The sequence below is a fragment of the Lethenteron reissneri genome, chromosome 46 (assembly GCF_015708825.2).
Source record: "Lethenteron reissneri isolate LAM-NWPU_2019-01 chromosome 46, ASM1570882v1, whole genome shotgun sequence".
Classification (NCBI taxonomy): Eukaryota; Metazoa; Chordata; class Hyperoartia; order Petromyzontiformes; family Petromyzontidae; genus Lethenteron; species Lethenteron reissneri.
The window spans coordinates 6,219,172-6,235,156 of NC_083824.1; the positions used below are offsets into that span (position 1 = coordinate 6,219,172).

Below are 15,985 nucleotides of genomic sequence, written 5' to 3' on the forward strand. Positions count from 1 at the left end.
CACGACCGACATTTTTGAAAGGGGCAGCGAGTAATCAATCTTGCAAAAATTTTGTCTCTGGTGTGGACCAATCAATTTCAAGGACAATGCATACAATCTTGATTTGAAGCTTTCGTGACTGCAGGAATCCATACTCTTTGGTTCATTTCGGTAAAGTCACGTAGTTAGAAATCAAATAAAATAAATCACGACGTTTCGAACGCAACACAAGCGGTCGTCATCAGGCAAAGGATGCATACATTATCAGTGTTTTTTGTTTGCATTCTGACCGCAGGTATTGTGGTTAATGTAAACATGATTCCTTGTAAAAAGGTTTCAGTTTTGTTGCCAGAAAAAAGGGGAAAACCCCTATTATTATCTTAACACCTGTTTTATCGACAGAAATTGTAAAACCTATTCTTATACGATTTTGATAATGCTAAAGTTCTGTGCAAAACTAGTTATTACTGGCCAATACTAATTATTTAATCATTCGAATTTTAGAAAAATAATTAATTACTTTAATCGTTCGAACAGATAGACTTAGTGCTGCTTGGAAACGAATGATCAAATAATATTTTGTTTTAAATGCATGCCTATACAGGTCACCATACTTCAATAGGGATTACCTGTTATACAAAAACAGATACGGATATTTTTAGCACACAATCGACACGAGGTACAAGAACAATCGGCATGCATAATGTACATTGATGACCATATAAATAACCCTACCGGCTATGGATACCCATTGTAATTTCTATACATTCATTAAACCCTCCCCCCACTCCGCGCAAGAAGGACACACAAGTGATGTCATCACATCTGCCCCTCTATTTAAGGAACGAAACGGGAGGATTTCTCCACAAATCTGGCTGTTGCCTGATGAAGCTAGTTGTAATTACTGGCGAAACGTCGTACTCAGATTGTAAATGTTCTGGCTTTGCTCTCCAACACACAGGTGTTGCTGTACTGGTGACGAATTGGTACGTTCTCCTACGCATTTTACAAGTAGTGACTAATCCCATATCTGCATTTCCCATAAATATGCTAAATTCCTCTTGATATGAAAATTATTTTGTCAAGGCGCCCTTCCCCCTCCAACCCAGCTTAAATATACGCTCCAAGCCTGGGGTGTTTAATTCAGACGCTGTCTTCCCGACAGACCTGTTCTTCACTTGAGGACAGCTGCTTGCGTTGTGGCCGAAACGTCGTGAGAATTATTTAATTTTTTATTATTTTATTATTTCCCTTCTACGTGACTTTACCGAAAGAACCAAGAAGATGGTACGTTCTGTTTACGTGACATACCTTGCTAATTGGCTGTGTCGGGTGGTGGCGGGTTTAACGACACTTTTATTACTTTACGCGATCTAATACAAAAAAAACCTTTATTATGCTCTTCTGCGCTAATTCACCACGGATCTCCTTTGAAATCTAGCTGGGTAACTGGCTACACAGGACTTTCTCTATAATAGATAAACATTGATTGATTGGATGCTTCACAAATGTTTGTGTTGCGACTGTGTGCGCGTGTTCTGCAACAGAACGCTTCATTGTTCTAGAGAAGACTGGGCCTTAGGATTTTCATTGAAAAATGCCTCTTGCTCACTTATTTGTAGGAGTAATGATTTAATTGGAAAGCGGAGGTGACCGGGAAGCTTCGGGGACACACACGAAGGGCCAGTTCAACCCCTGAGCCAGCTTCACTGAGATCCTCGGTTCGAATCTGGGTTTCAGCCGCCTGTGGCGACATTCAGTCCTCAAAGCGTAGCGAGTTGACAGTCTCAAACCTGGTCACCAATGACTGCAGGACAAAAAAAGCCATAATTAAAGGGAGGTTTCTATATTTTGGGTGAAAAAGTGCAGCCAATGTTGTGTAGAAACGGAAATTACTTGAAGGATTTTTCTGAGGTTCTGTGAAAATCCGTTGTGGGTAACTAGGGGGGGGGGTAGTCCTGCTTTGCGACTCCAGTCCCCAGTGAAAACTCACACAGATCCACAGATTCACACAAAGACCCATATACTCACACAGACCAACAGATTCACACAGAGACACACAGACCCATAGATTCACACAGACCCACAGATTCACACAGACCAACAGATTCACACAGAGACACAGAGACACACAGGACTGCTAATTTGGGGTAGTCTGCTCCGAGTGTTGATCATTTTGGATTGTCGAGCTAAGCCACTCTTCACCAGACAGCGAGGGAGCGCCGTCTCGCGTTTGGTGAGTGGCCTATTGAAAAGGCTCCTATGGACGTGGGTCCTATTGAAGGGATGTGGGTCCTATTGAAGGGACGTGGGTCCTATTGAAGAGGCTCCTATGGACGTGGGCCCTATTGACGCGGCTCCCAGTGGCCCCTCTTGATGTGGCTCCTTTTGAACAAGCTCCTGTTGACATGGCTCCTATTGACGTGAATGTAGCAGGTGTGTTTCTAAGCTTTATAGAATATAAAGTTGCAGTGATAGGAATACGTACGCTGGGCAGGCTTACGTTGAGTGAACTGCCGCTCAAGGAGATACGCCAAAGAACAAAACTGTCTTCCCGACAGACCTGTTCTTCACCTGAGGACGGCTGCTTGCGTTGTGGCCGAAACGTCGTGAGAATTAGTTTTATTTTTATTATTTCCCTTCTACGTGACTTTACCGAAAGAACCAAGACGATGAATCCCTGCAGTCACGAAAGCTTTAAATCTAAAAACACAAGGTGTTTTTATATGCATGAATATTTTTTCGCGTGAAAATACTGAATGTTTTATTGCGACAAACTGATATCACGAGAATTGTGATTTCGTGAAAATGTCGTGGACAGTATTGCGAGAAGAAAATATATCGTGGCAACCCTGCCATAAATGAACGTGGCAGAATTGTCGCTAATTGATTTTTTTTTTATCCGTGAAAATGCGTGTAGGTACTCGCGATCAATCAGGCGTCCTATGCTTGATCATGCATCTTGTTCTCAACATATCAAAATTGTCTTCCTTGTAATGGCATTATTGTCGGGTTTTTTTTAAATTATAACTACAAAATAACGTTTCTTGTTTTCCAAAACCGATAAATGTATGCACGTGTGTACGTTGAAATTCTTTCGCACCGAACGTTGCCAACGGTGCTAATCGGAAAGAAGAAAATGAACGCGTACAAACCAAGTGACGACAAGTTAATTTCCACAATCATGTACATACTAAATCCGTGTATTTTTTTCAATTACATAATACAATTGCGCGAGAAAAAGGGTCCGGGCAGTTATGTAAAAATGTAAACACAATACCACCGCAAATAATAAAAAACCCTTTTTAGAAACAGCTTAATTATATTATTTTTGCTTCATAACATATCTCTTTAGCACATCTATATTCCTACCACCATCATTACCTCTGCTTTGCAATGGATACAAACGCGTCCTGTGTCGCTGTGATTGTTGTGCTCGACTCACAATCAGATCGCGAATTCGAATCCCGATTGGGGACCAACTCATCCCATAACTCCTCCGAGGTCGTAAAAAAATAACACCGCCTTGTGTGAAGTTCACGGCAGTCATCATAGTGATAGATTTCCCCCCTGCCATGGCAATGCAGAATTTCCATCACTGGCCTCGCTGTCACTTCGACTGACCGTCGTTAACTTCAGTTTATAAACCATTGGTTAATGACACAGACGGACAATGTACAACTCTTACGAACCTGGCTGTTCTCAAGGTTGTTTGTGCTCACGAGCTCGTCGCAATAACCACCGGCGTAGCAGAGGTGTGGATGAGAAGCTACTGAAGAGGGGGGGGACCTCATAACTAGTTCTGTTTCGTCGTTTTCCGCGGTCGTTCTCTCACACGAGGGGACGTCAGGCTGAGAGACAAGAGCTCCCAGTATAAATACAGGGTGCTTAAAATGTTTTTTAACACTTCTGAGAATTTGCAACAACACCACAAGAAATGTGCCTCGGGGCTCTGGAGACCACCTGGAGAAGATTCCAGGCGCGTCTTGTTGACAATGATGGCGAACAAGTGGAGACTTTTTGAAGTTATTAACATCACATTTGTTATCATGTTAGTGTTCTTGGTTCTTTCGGTAAAATCACGTAGAAGGGAAATAATAAAAGAATATAAATATAAAACAAAACAAAAATTTGAGATAACATTTTTTTTATATTAATATTATTTTATTATTTCCCTTCTACGTGACTTTACCGAAAGAACCAAGAATATGAATCTCTGCAGTCAGGAAAGCTTTAAATAAAAAAATGTGAGTGTGTTATCCGTTTTTTTCCATTAAAAACGATAGTCCCATACAAGTGTTAAAACAAACTTGAAGCACCCTGTATCTTCCACAAGTCACACGATGCCAATAGCACAATTTCAATATGACCGGCAGAAAAAAAAACACCAACAGAGCATTTGAAAATTCACGGAGACGGCTGTGGCAGGAATTGAACCCATCGACTGTTTGCTCGTCGCTCAGCAGTGAGCGTGCTCACAATCGAGCAGCATTTTGAGCAGTATTTTCCCGGGACGTCTCACAAGCGAGCATGGCAGGTGGCAGTTAACCCTCTCCCGTTGCGAGACGACTGAAAGTCACAGGGTGGCTCGTCCCGTTCACCGCTGAATCTCGGAACGCGCAAGCGCCGCCGTTGTTTTTAAAGACATTGTCACTCACCGCGGAGAACCGTAGCAACACGACTGCACTCGACGATAGCCGGCGACAAACTGTGCCACATGCCCTCCCGCATGGCCTTGTGGGAGCTTCAGTACCGATAAAGTTAATTTTTCTTCCGGTTACGTTCCAGTGACGTACACGTACACATGTTACCAGAACGGGAAAGTTTTAAGTGTTGTATATACGATTAGGCAGAATAACGGCTGCGCGCGATGGGACGTGTGTGCAGGATGGGTGTAGGGGCCGTTACAGAGAGAGGCATTGGCGTGCTCCCTACGAGCCCGGCCATCCTCGGGAAGATCAGACAGCAGACGGCGAGATACCATGGAAGTCGCGCATCTACTGCGCAACAGCTGCGGCATCTGGCGGAGCGGAAGGAAGCGTCGGCCGTGGCACCGTCGGCTTCGGCCGTGATATCTTGATCTTGATGCCGACCAAAAAAAAAACCAAGATGTTTCTGGCAGTGATTCACGCCTTCTCTCCCCGAACGTCCAACCTGTAAATAACGATGCGGCCGAACAGATCCGTGGAGCTGCAGAGAATCAGCTTGAGCTTGTGGATGGGTTCACTTGGGGGCACTTGGAACACGTGGATGAGAGACTGTTAAGTCAAAAAGAAACAGTGCAGTTGACCGCACACGAGTTCAGAAACAACTGCATCGTATGCACACAACACAAAGATCACCCGTATAGCATTTAACAGACTGTTGGGGCAAGTGCTGTTAGCGAGCACCTATGAAGGCCGGCACGGCACACGAGGAGATGGGTTGCCAGCATCACACACGGCCACATTTGTCTCCCCAGTGGCGATGTTTACACATCGCACCAGGTACTCAATTGAGGCTGAGTCAACCTAGGGGAGGCCCAGAACCGGTTCAGATAATCGTCACTGGTGTTGGCCGTTAGCGGGAATCGAACTCGGGTCACCGCAGTTCGTAGCGCAGCGTGCCCAACTGCTACCCTACTGCTCCCCACATACACACAATCACACATACAACTACCATTCAACACTAAAATGGCTATGATATCACCACAGTGCTTGTGCCAGGGTCATTTGCACCTTTACGGTCAAATTAAATGGTGAAGGGTCACAAGCATGAGGTCACGTGACACGCCCAGGTGTTATGGATGAGACGACGGGCAAATGCCCCACTGTGCCACCTTTCTGTATTGCAGTGGCCCGGTTTTATGCTCATTGCGGGTGTTGCTCCTCCGTCTCCCATTAGAGGGCGACTGCCTCCAACTGCCCGGTAGCGTCCTTCACGAGCTTCATCCATAGAGGCCAATCTTGACGCCACTGGTACCAGTTGTCGGCAAGTCCACTCAGTACCAAGTCATCCTGTAGCACATCAGCCCATTTCTTCCCTAGCCCATGCCGCACCCATTTAGCCCCCCTCTATCCGGGCTAAAAGAATAGATATCCATACGAAGGCTGGACATGTGGGCTACAAAAAACAACCAATGCATCCTCACCTGCTGTAGGATATCACTGTGTCCAGATGTCTAAAGTATCTCCTCACTCCTCACATAATCCGTCCTGGTTAAATCTAGGTTGGATTGAAGTTATGACCAACACACAAAGTCAAAGACCCCCCCAATTAGCCTTATTTATGAGAGCTAAGTGCTGTTGGCGAGCGTCCATGGAAAACTGGCACGGCAAAGTGGATGGTGTGGCCAGCATGATGTTCACAGGGTACAACGATAGCAACGAAGTGTGCAAACCACTGCATCACCACTCCGCACACTCTCACGTGTCCGTCGTAAATTTATGGAGAGTAGAAACGTTGAACGATCTGATACACGGTAAGCAAGGATATTTGCGTAGAATTCACGTCTTCCGGGTAAAACTCCATCAGGGTCTTTGACGGGTCGTCTTTAACAAAACCTGCAAGCGATGCAGACAAACGATCGACATCACGGGGTCATCACAGCCAACACCGACTGCTGATGCCAACTTTGCAGCCTTCCTTGTACAATTTTTAACAATAAAACATTTTTTTATTCTATCAGGTATGGGCCGCACTGAGCTATGCAGCTCTTCCTGGCCACAAATGACAGCTCAACGAAGTGGCTTATCACGTAGACATTTATAATAGCACTCAAAGCACGTTGATTTTAAATGTGGAGGGACTGGGAGAAAAAACCACGTGACCATGGGTAAAGAGACACGCAAACTCCAAATATACAAGCATCAGGGTCGGGATCGAACCCACGACCTCCTGTATACCAGGCGAGGTAGTTAACATCTCCTAGCCACCGTGGGGCCCATCATTATATATAATTTATTTTCACTGGGTGTTATGATTACTATTCTGCCATCAAATCTGAGATGGTTGACGTTTCTTTATATAAATAAATGTTAAGCGTTTGTTTTGTTTCTGCAGTCCAACGTTTATGTAGCATATTCTCATGTTGATGCGAACAGCTTTGGCGACACAGCATACATCTTCCCAGCCAAACTGCTCTTGTGATTTCTAGATTGTCACTTCGTGCAACCTCGGTGGTGTAGTGATAACATTTTCACAAGTGGTTTTTGGGCATTTATATATTTATGAAAACAAAATTGTGTGCAACTGCAGTTTTTAACGCCTTTCAACGGAGGTAAAACGCATTGTTTGTATACTTTAGCTCCGGCTAGCCATAAAACCGTGGAAGGGAGGACAATAAATTTGGTAAAGATGATCCAATAAAAACTAAACTTTTGCACAACATCGTTTCAACATTGGGGGCCATTGGGCACTCGCTCTTTAGGAAATCGGCCAAATTGACCAAAGGGCTGCCCAAAACTTTGGAGACACAAAGCAGAGCAAAAATAAAATTGGAAAAGTACGCGTTTTACCCTGACAGCTACCTTGAACAAAACATGTTAAAGCGTTCTGTCCCGACACCTACCCGTCCCCTTTTTGTCCTGCCGATTAAACACCGTCGTTCCGCGGACAAACACAACGTTGGAAAGCATCAGAGTCCACGCGTATGCATGATTTTTTTAGGCTCGCCAATGGCTGGATGAGGGGTGTGCTCAGATGCAGAAAATCAACATGAGCATCGATTTAAAGCTTTCGTGACTGCAGGGATTCATCTTCTTGGTTCTTTCGGTAAAGTCACGTAGAAAGAAAATAATAAAATAATAATAAAACATAATAAAATAATTCTCACGACGTTTCGGCCACAACGCAAGCAGCCGTCTTCAGGTGGAGAACAGGTCTGTCGAGAAGGCTTTATTTTATGTTTTATTTTTATTATTTTATTATTTTCCTTCTACGTGACTTTACCGAAAGAACCAAGAAGACAACATGAGCTTGTGGATGGGGTTCACTTGGGGGCAATTTGGCCCGTCCGCAGCATCCAGATTATCACGGATGGCCACGTACTACTGCGCGAAAGTTAAACGTACGTACACGCATCTAACTTGCTGCATCGATGTGCTATGAAGGGCCATTGCCCAAAGCGCTACCTATTATATATGTGTGTTTATGCAGTCTGTTCTATAACACCGCGTGTTTTCATAACGCGAATTGGATATAGCGCAATTGAGTGAAAGGGATTACATCGCGCGAGGAGGAATGAGTGTTCGTACGGCCGCCTCGGCGTAGCATCACACAAGGCAGCGGGATGCTGCTGGATGCTTCTAGACGCTACCCACTGCGGCTCAGTTTTTGTCCGGCCTGTGTACGCATCTCGCGTGTTATCCCAGACTCTTGCTTTACCCGATATTATTTATTAGAACGCGATTTTTCCCATGACGCGGTGTTCTTCCGAAACACAACCACCACCGCTTTACAGGAGAACAGAACGTATAACCCTCTTAGGGCAGTGCCACTGACAAATCTGGTAGTTTTAGTTACCTTGAAGCAGGCATTGTTTTAGTTACCTTGAAGCAGGCATTGTTTTAGTTACCTTGAAGCAGGCATTGTTTTAGTTACCTTGAAGCAGGCAGTGTTTTTAGTTACCTTGAAGCAGGCAGTGTTTTAGTTACCTTGAAGCAGGCATTGTTTTCCAGAGAAACCACCCTGGAACTGAACGTGGAGCTCGCTCACTCGCACAGGCTGCGGGAAGTCCACGCTCACCCACTGGGGGGCACCCTTGTTCAACACAAAGACAAAGATCCCCCGTATAGCCTTAACCAGACTGTTGGGGCAAGTGCTGTTAACGAGCACCTATGAAGGTCGGCAAGGCACACGAGGGGGTGGGCGGCCAGCACCACGCCCGGCCGCATTTTCTCCACAGTGGCGATGTTTACTACACACCGCACCAGGTACTCATTTGAGGCCGAGTCAACCTAGGGGAAGCCCAGAACCGGTTCAGATAATCGTCACTGGTGTTGGCCGTGAGCGGGAATCGAACTCGAATTGTCGGGGGTTGTAGCGCAGCGCGCTAACCGCCGCACAGCACGAACACACACACATTCCTCCCTCTTATTCACAAACGAGGCACTCAATGTACACAACATAATCATAAGCGTCATCACGGAGAATATAAGTAACACAATAGACAATATGCATCCTTTCGTTATGCGTTGCTCAACATACAAACATTTTTTTCCTACACATCCCATGTGTTATTAAAAAATTTTTTTTAACAAATGTCAATTAGGGGCAGGCAGGTCAGAAAGTTACAACAACACTTGTACGCGTGGATTATATGATAGAGGCGAGGGCGTGTGACTTCTGTAATATTGAAACCTTAATAACGCTCGTTGTGGTGTCGATTGGCGGGGGGGTGAGCTGTCACACCAAGACGATTGAGAACCATTGCTCTAGCTCAGAGGTCGGCAACCAAAATAACAATAAGGGCCATTTTTTTGTTTGGTAAAAAAAAAACTCAATATTTCAAGAGCCGCAATGCACTGTGGTGAGACGATGGTAATTGATAAATAACGAGACGAAGCGGTCGTTTATGAGCCGCATGCGGCTCTGGAGCCACAGGTTGCTGACCCCTGCCCATGGTGAACTGCACTTCCATGGTAAACGAGACTTCCATTGTGAACTGGACTTCCATTGTGAACTGGACTTCCATGGTGAACTGGACTTCCATGGTGAAATGGACTCCCATGGCGAACTGGACTCCCATGGTGAAATGGACTCCCATGGTGAACTGGACTCCCATGGTGAACTGGACTTCCATGGTAAACTGGGCTTCCATGGTGAACTGGACTGCCATGGTAAACTGGACTCCCATGGTGAACTGGACTGCCATGGTGAACTGAACTCCCATGGTGAACTGGACTGCCATGGCAAACTGGACTCCCATGGTGAACTGGACTTCCATCGCGAACTGGACTCCCATCGCGAACTGGACTGCCATGGTAAACTGGACATCCATGGTGAACTGGACTCCCATCGTGAACTGGACATCCATGGTGAACTGGACTCCCATGGTGAACCGGACTCCCATGGTAAACTGGACTTTCATGGTGAACTATACTTCCATGGTGAAATTTACACCTATGTTGAACTGGACTCCAATGGTGAACTGGACTCCAATGGTGAACTGGACTCTCATGGTAAACTGGACTCCCATCGCGAACTGGACATCCATGGTGAACTGGACTCCCATGGTCAGGGGTGGGCAACCAACATAACAAGAAGAGACTTTTTTTTCGAATTTCAAGAGCCCGCACGGCAGTCCTTAAAGGAGCCGCGGGGTTGCCGACCGCTGGCTCTCGCTGCTCCAGCGAGCGCAGTGTCGACGCATGATCGTGTGCAGTGATTTGTGAAGACCTGGTCCGAGTTCCAGCACGTTTCTTCGTTGCCGTCGAACAGATGCTTCTTGCCGAACTGTTTCCCGTCTCGATTCAGAACGGAGCTCACCCTGATTAAGGACACAAGAGACAAAGATCCTCCCTGTACAGTATAGCCTTCAACGCAAGGGTGGCACAGTCGGGTTTTTTTTTTATAATCGGGTTTAATTGTGTTTTTATATTAAACCCGATCATCTGAGATTGGGAGAAATCTGGTTTAATTGGTTCTAATTGCAGAACCGCACTTCGCCAACTTCTCAACGATGGGCTGCATCCATTCCAAGCGAAGGAACTCACTGGCGCCCACGATTGTGGAGAAGCTCGTGTTCATCAAGACCAACCTGCCCGCCGCATTCTACGACTAGCCCGTGCCCGATGGCCCTGAGTACGATAGCAGCACCGACGAGGAAGCAGCCTAAGCCTTGGATCAGAGTTTCGTATTCATTAAACCAGGTTTTAATTCCCCGAAATCGGGTTTAATTGTATTAAAGAAAAAATTAACCCGTAAAAACAAAGTTTTTCACTATAAATCCTTTATATGCGTGGCGGCTAGAGTCCTCTCGTCCTCTGGCTTGAGATGGCTGCCACCTATGGGTCAGATGATTGCCTGCCACCATTTAACAATTGGTAATTAAATATAATTTATTTTTTCCTAAAAAGTGTAAAATTTTGGGAAAAATTGTTCACGAAAATAAATTGTCACGCAACGAGTCTGTGAGCAAGATGTCAGCTCGATTGGATCACGGGAAGTGGGTTAAAAAACGACCGAAAGATTTGCACGGTCGTAAGCGCGCAAGCGCGCAAGCAAGTGAACTTAATATAAAGGATTTAAAAAACCCGATGCCTGCCGCTGGAAAAATCGGGATTTTTCCACCCATGTGGCAACGGACTGTTGGGGAAAGTGCAGTTCGCGAGCGCCTACGAGGAGAGGGGGGAGCTTAGGGTTTAGCAGCAACGCCCGGCCGCCTTTGTCTCCCGAGTGTTTAGATTTACACACCGCGCCAGCTACTCATTTCAGGCCTGAGTCGACCTAGGGGAGGCCCAGCATTGGTTCATGGCATAGACTTTGTATGCCACCCTAATGACCACAAGTCATAATACACTAATAGAAAATACACAGTGGCCCTCAAAGGAACATTATAAACAGGCGGATTCATAGCAAACGTGTAACCTTCCTGATTATACATGTCAGTTCACAACTTTATATTTTAATGTTTTCCCCTTTCCTGTTTATGAAGTTCATAGTTCCGTTTGCGAAAGGCTAGTTGTTTTTACCCGCACAGAATTGCAGCCTCTTTGTAAATCCACTCCATCCAAAAGTTTAACCACGTGCCAACAACGTTGGCATGAAGGTAAGACAGGTGCGGGACAGAGACTGGTTTAGGACACAGCCATGGCCTGGAATCGAACTCTGGTGGCCTGGGTTCACAGCGCAGTGCGCTAAACCGCATCTCCGATGAGCACAGTTGGCTAAGGTACGGTGCGAAAGAAGCTCAACATACGGTACGTAACATAAATCACTGCGAGACCGCCACAACAATGTAGTAAAAAATAACGTACCAGACTAACAAAGTTGCACGGTAGTCAAAACGTTAATATTACTGTCAATGTGCAACTTAAGCCGCATGTATCTTAAAGTTAAAATGTCTCCCTGCTTAAACAACCGCCGGGGACTTTGAGCCAGTGGTGGAAATTCCACATTCCAATGGCAGGGGCCAGTCCGAACGTCAACGCACACGCACGCGGATTACCGGCACGATTTGGTCGTACGTGATTATAACTTAACGACTTTGTTTTACATAAGCGTATAGAGTTGCTCGTTTTAATGAACATGCAGCGATACAATTAATAGAATAAACCCGCACGTGCATTTATTAATTTATATATTACCGGCACGATGTGCTTTCGCAAACCAGTGAAGACGTCATGCCAGCCACGTGCAGTTGAACCCGGGCGCGCTTCCGCATTCGTTAACATAATTTATGCTAATTACATGTTAATGAGGGGGGAGTCACCGTGCAAAAGCATTGCAGTCGCCACGCCCTTTATGTTAATTATATGATAATTTATTCACATTACGAGCGCCTACGTCACGCACGCGCGCTCGACCAATGAGAAGCCACCCCGCTCCGATCTGTTGTACACATTCTAAAGCCGCGTTCCCTGTGCCATCTATGAAATGTGAGACGTACAGTTAATTAAACCTTAATTATCTGGCGCTGTCTTTATTTTATGAACTGTTGCGTTTTAACAGCAGTGACGGGCTTTGCGATGTTAACGCAAGTAACATTTAACGAATGCACATTTGATGAGTGAAAAGTATCACGAATTGCAACGTTAATTGTTGCAATGAATGATATTAGATGCGTTGTAATCAATACGGTTCTGATGTCAATGCCACGTGACTTTGGTAGTACTGCATCATTATTATACTCTACAGTACGTGTACTGTAGAGTGGAAAATGTTAAATGTTAACAGCTCCGATGTAGGAAATGGATTTTGACCTTTTTCCTCTGCATGAAAAACACGTCACGTTAATAAAATATATATTTTTCAGATGAATTCGCATGCCGGCCAGTATAAATTGACAACATCGTTAACATAAAATCGCGTGCGTTGCGAGAAATGTATTAACAATGTGGCACGGTGCCTGAAGGCTGTCGACGATTATTGTCAAACGAATGTTAATTGCCCCATTGATGATTACCCAAATGCTCTCTCCAAAACGATACCAACTCGAAACACCGCCCCACCACCATCCCATTTGAATGCCAACGATTCCAACCTCCCTCAAACCCCCCGCCCTTGTCGGATATTTCCCACAAAAGCTCCGAGCAATCACGAACAACGTCGTCGTCGACGCGGACGAGAGAAAAGGCGATTTGACATAAATTTGACACGCGGGGGACCGCCTTGCCCTATCCGCTCTACGTATTGCAATTGCACGTAGAGCCCGGTGCCTATCGGCGGTGGGAAATGCAATCGCGGCATTCGTATTGAGTTAACGGCGGAGCTTGTCCGCGCTGGTTTCAAGACGAAATCTTCCTCATTGATCGTTTGCGATTGCGATTGCGAGCGATAGAGAGAGAGAAAAAATGTTTAGACAACAAACACGTCAAGTAATTACTTCTTTGCTCGTGTCCACCTTTTTAAAGAAAGGCTCCGTCCGACGACTGCTGTGTTACAAGTCCGGTAAGTGTGGCGTGGCGCTGTTCGTGTTTTAATGTCACTGAGATATTTCGCGTGGACGATCACCATGCCCCTTGCTGCTGTTGTTGTCTGTATAACCACACACACACACAATGCATCGGTGTGGGTTTGCCTTGCCATGGGCCATGTGCCATCATCATTGTGTCGTGACAATGTTGTAATTTTAATTTAGAAATGTTACACGCCTTGTATGTGACACCGGGTTTTTTTTGCCCCCCATCATTTCTGAGAAAATGTACAGGCTTTTGTTGTAACGCAATTGAAATGGGTTTATGTGTAAATGTTATAGCGTGCGTTGTATGACCTACGTTATACAGCATATATGATTGTGGCAAGCGTGTACACCGATGTGTTCACTGTGTATTGTCACATTGTATGATTGTTGATGTTGTAGTACACGTGCAGACAGAGCTCTATCCACTGCTGAATGAGGTTGTTTTTGGGGCCATGCATAGATTTTGGAGCGGTGCAGTACAACATGTTTATTCTGTGCTGTAGGGTTATAGTATCGTAGTGTGTTTTGAAATATTTGAAATGTTTTTATCGTGTATATATAGAATATGATTACAATTTAAGTACATTGTATTGAAATGGCTCTGGTTATCCACAACTGTACACAAGACACTATCACCGTAACACGTGCAGCCTTTGTATAAATCCACTGCTGGATGAAGGTTTCCCGCATTACATTTGAGTGGTGGGGATTAGTTTGGGCCATGCTTCACCAGTGATGGTTGTAAATACTATACAGGCAGCCCCTCCCCGCCATAGTATTGTGGAATGTCCAGCTTATTAGATGACGTAACTTGGTTATTTGCAATTTATACTTGCCCCATACTATATGGGGTAGAGTATTATTTGTTTTTTTTCGGTAAAGTCACGTAGTTAAAAAATCAAATAAAAATAATGAAAAAACAACTGTGATTGAATTCAGTTGTTTTTTCATTCATTCTATTTTATTTTTTAACTATATATAAATGAAAAACAACTGTGATTTAATTCAGTTTTTTCATTTATTTGTATTTTATTTTTTAACTAGGTGACTTTACCGAAAAAAACAACGAGTATGAATCCTTGCAGTCACGAAAACTTCAAATCTAGAATTATTCTTAACACGGTTCAGTACCGTATAGACTATGTACGTATCGAGTACTTATTGTAGCACACTAATGTATGCGGTTAACATTGGTGTTTGAAGGTTTATAGTTGGAATAGTTGTTGCTGTAATTATTATGATCACGTTTGGTAGCAGCATATGTTTGACAATACTTACACGTGAATACACGTTCTACATAATTAAACTGTAGGCGTCCTATGGGCGCGATTGGCGCTGCCATAGTAATGTGGAATTTCCCGAGCGAGCTCATGGCCGGCAATGTAATCAGGTGCCACCCTCATGAACTCCTTTGAGCAGGGAAACTAATCTTCACACACACGTAACTTGTGCATCCTGTAAGCGGTTACGAGTATTACCAAGTCTAATGGGTAAATTAACAGAAACTCAACACATTAATCGGTAACACTGCCACAAGATTTTTAAAATATATATAGGTAGGCAACGTTTCGGGCAATGACCCTTCATCATAGCACATAAATAGCGAGGCCAGAGAGATGGAGTGATTGAGGGTTGGAGGATTCACTTAACACCATTGGGGACGAATGAATTACGTTAAAAAATATATTTTTCTGATAACCCAGTTTTTATTTTTATGTATGAATAATGTAGTTACCTAATAGGAGCTGCTGAGTAAACGGACAGACGCATCAACGATCAAAAAGTATCACTACCAAATGCAGCAATTTATATGAAAAGTTAAATTATTTAAATGTTTGCTGGCACCGTTGAATTGTGGGAAGGTAATTTCCCGTGAGTTACTGTGCCCAATACGTCTCTGCGATGGGGTTGTGTGTTAATGCCACCAAGTTACACCATCACCACTTCCTTCTGCCAGATCCCGCAGATGTTTCATAGTTGACGCCCAACCCAAGGACCGCTGTTACAGTCTCATCGTCATCCTCGCCGCCATCTGCCTTTAGCTCTTCTCCATTGTGACACTGTCAACGCATCCTTCAAGGATCTCACTCTCACAGTCTCATTATCATTTCCACCATCTGGCTTTTATATCTTGCCCTTCGTCACCGACGCGTGGGTGCCGCCACTCCAGTGCCCGTCTCGGTCACCTGCCGTCCTCCGCCCTGCACACGAGGCCCCACCCATCGCAAACCTTCTCTACCCCCTAGTTACATCTAACACAGTGGCCTTTATTGCAAGGGCCTCGTGGTCAGAGGTCGCAATCGGGTACCCGATACCCGGCTACCCGTACCCGGCCGGGTACGGGTAGCCGGGTACGGGTACCCGTTTGCGACCCTGGTGCAGCCGGGTACGGGTAGGCCGTGA

The 15,985-nt window shown here is 45.0% G+C and overlaps 1 protein-coding gene across 1 annotated transcript; it reads right to left on the reverse strand.

The window, feature by feature from the left end:
• Window positions 1-4,156: 4,156 nt before the first annotated feature.
• NR2C2AP (nuclear receptor 2C2 associated protein) lies at window positions 4,157-12,345 on the reverse strand. The gene is made up of 5 exons (XM_061570995.1): window positions 12,267-12,345; window positions 10,357-10,447; window positions 8,613-8,718; window positions 6,454-6,521; window positions 4,157-5,225 (listed from the first exon to the last, which is right to left on the reverse strand). The coding sequence occupies exons 1-5, from the start codon at window positions 12,341-12,343 to the stop codon at window positions 5,106-5,108; spliced, it is 462 nt and encodes a 153-aa protein (XP_061426979.1). The 5' UTR covers window positions 12,344-12,345; the 3' UTR covers window positions 4,157-5,105.
• Window positions 12,346-15,985: the final 3,640 nt, after the last annotated feature.

Bases quoted from the DNA above. Each gene is read 5' to 3' on its own strand.
- NR2C2AP (XM_061570995.1), bottom strand. From the start codon at position 12,343: ATGCGGAAGCGCGCCCGGGTTCAACTGCACGTGGCTGGCATGACGTCT. The intron at 6,522-8,612 runs GTAACTAAAACA...CATCGCTTGCAG, and splicing joins AAAACAATGCCTGCTTCAAG to GTTTTGTTAAAGACGACCCG. The intron at 5,226-6,453 runs ATATCCTTGCTT...TCTCTCATCCAC, and splicing joins AAGACGTGAATTCTACGCAA to GTGTTCCAAGTGCCCCCAAG.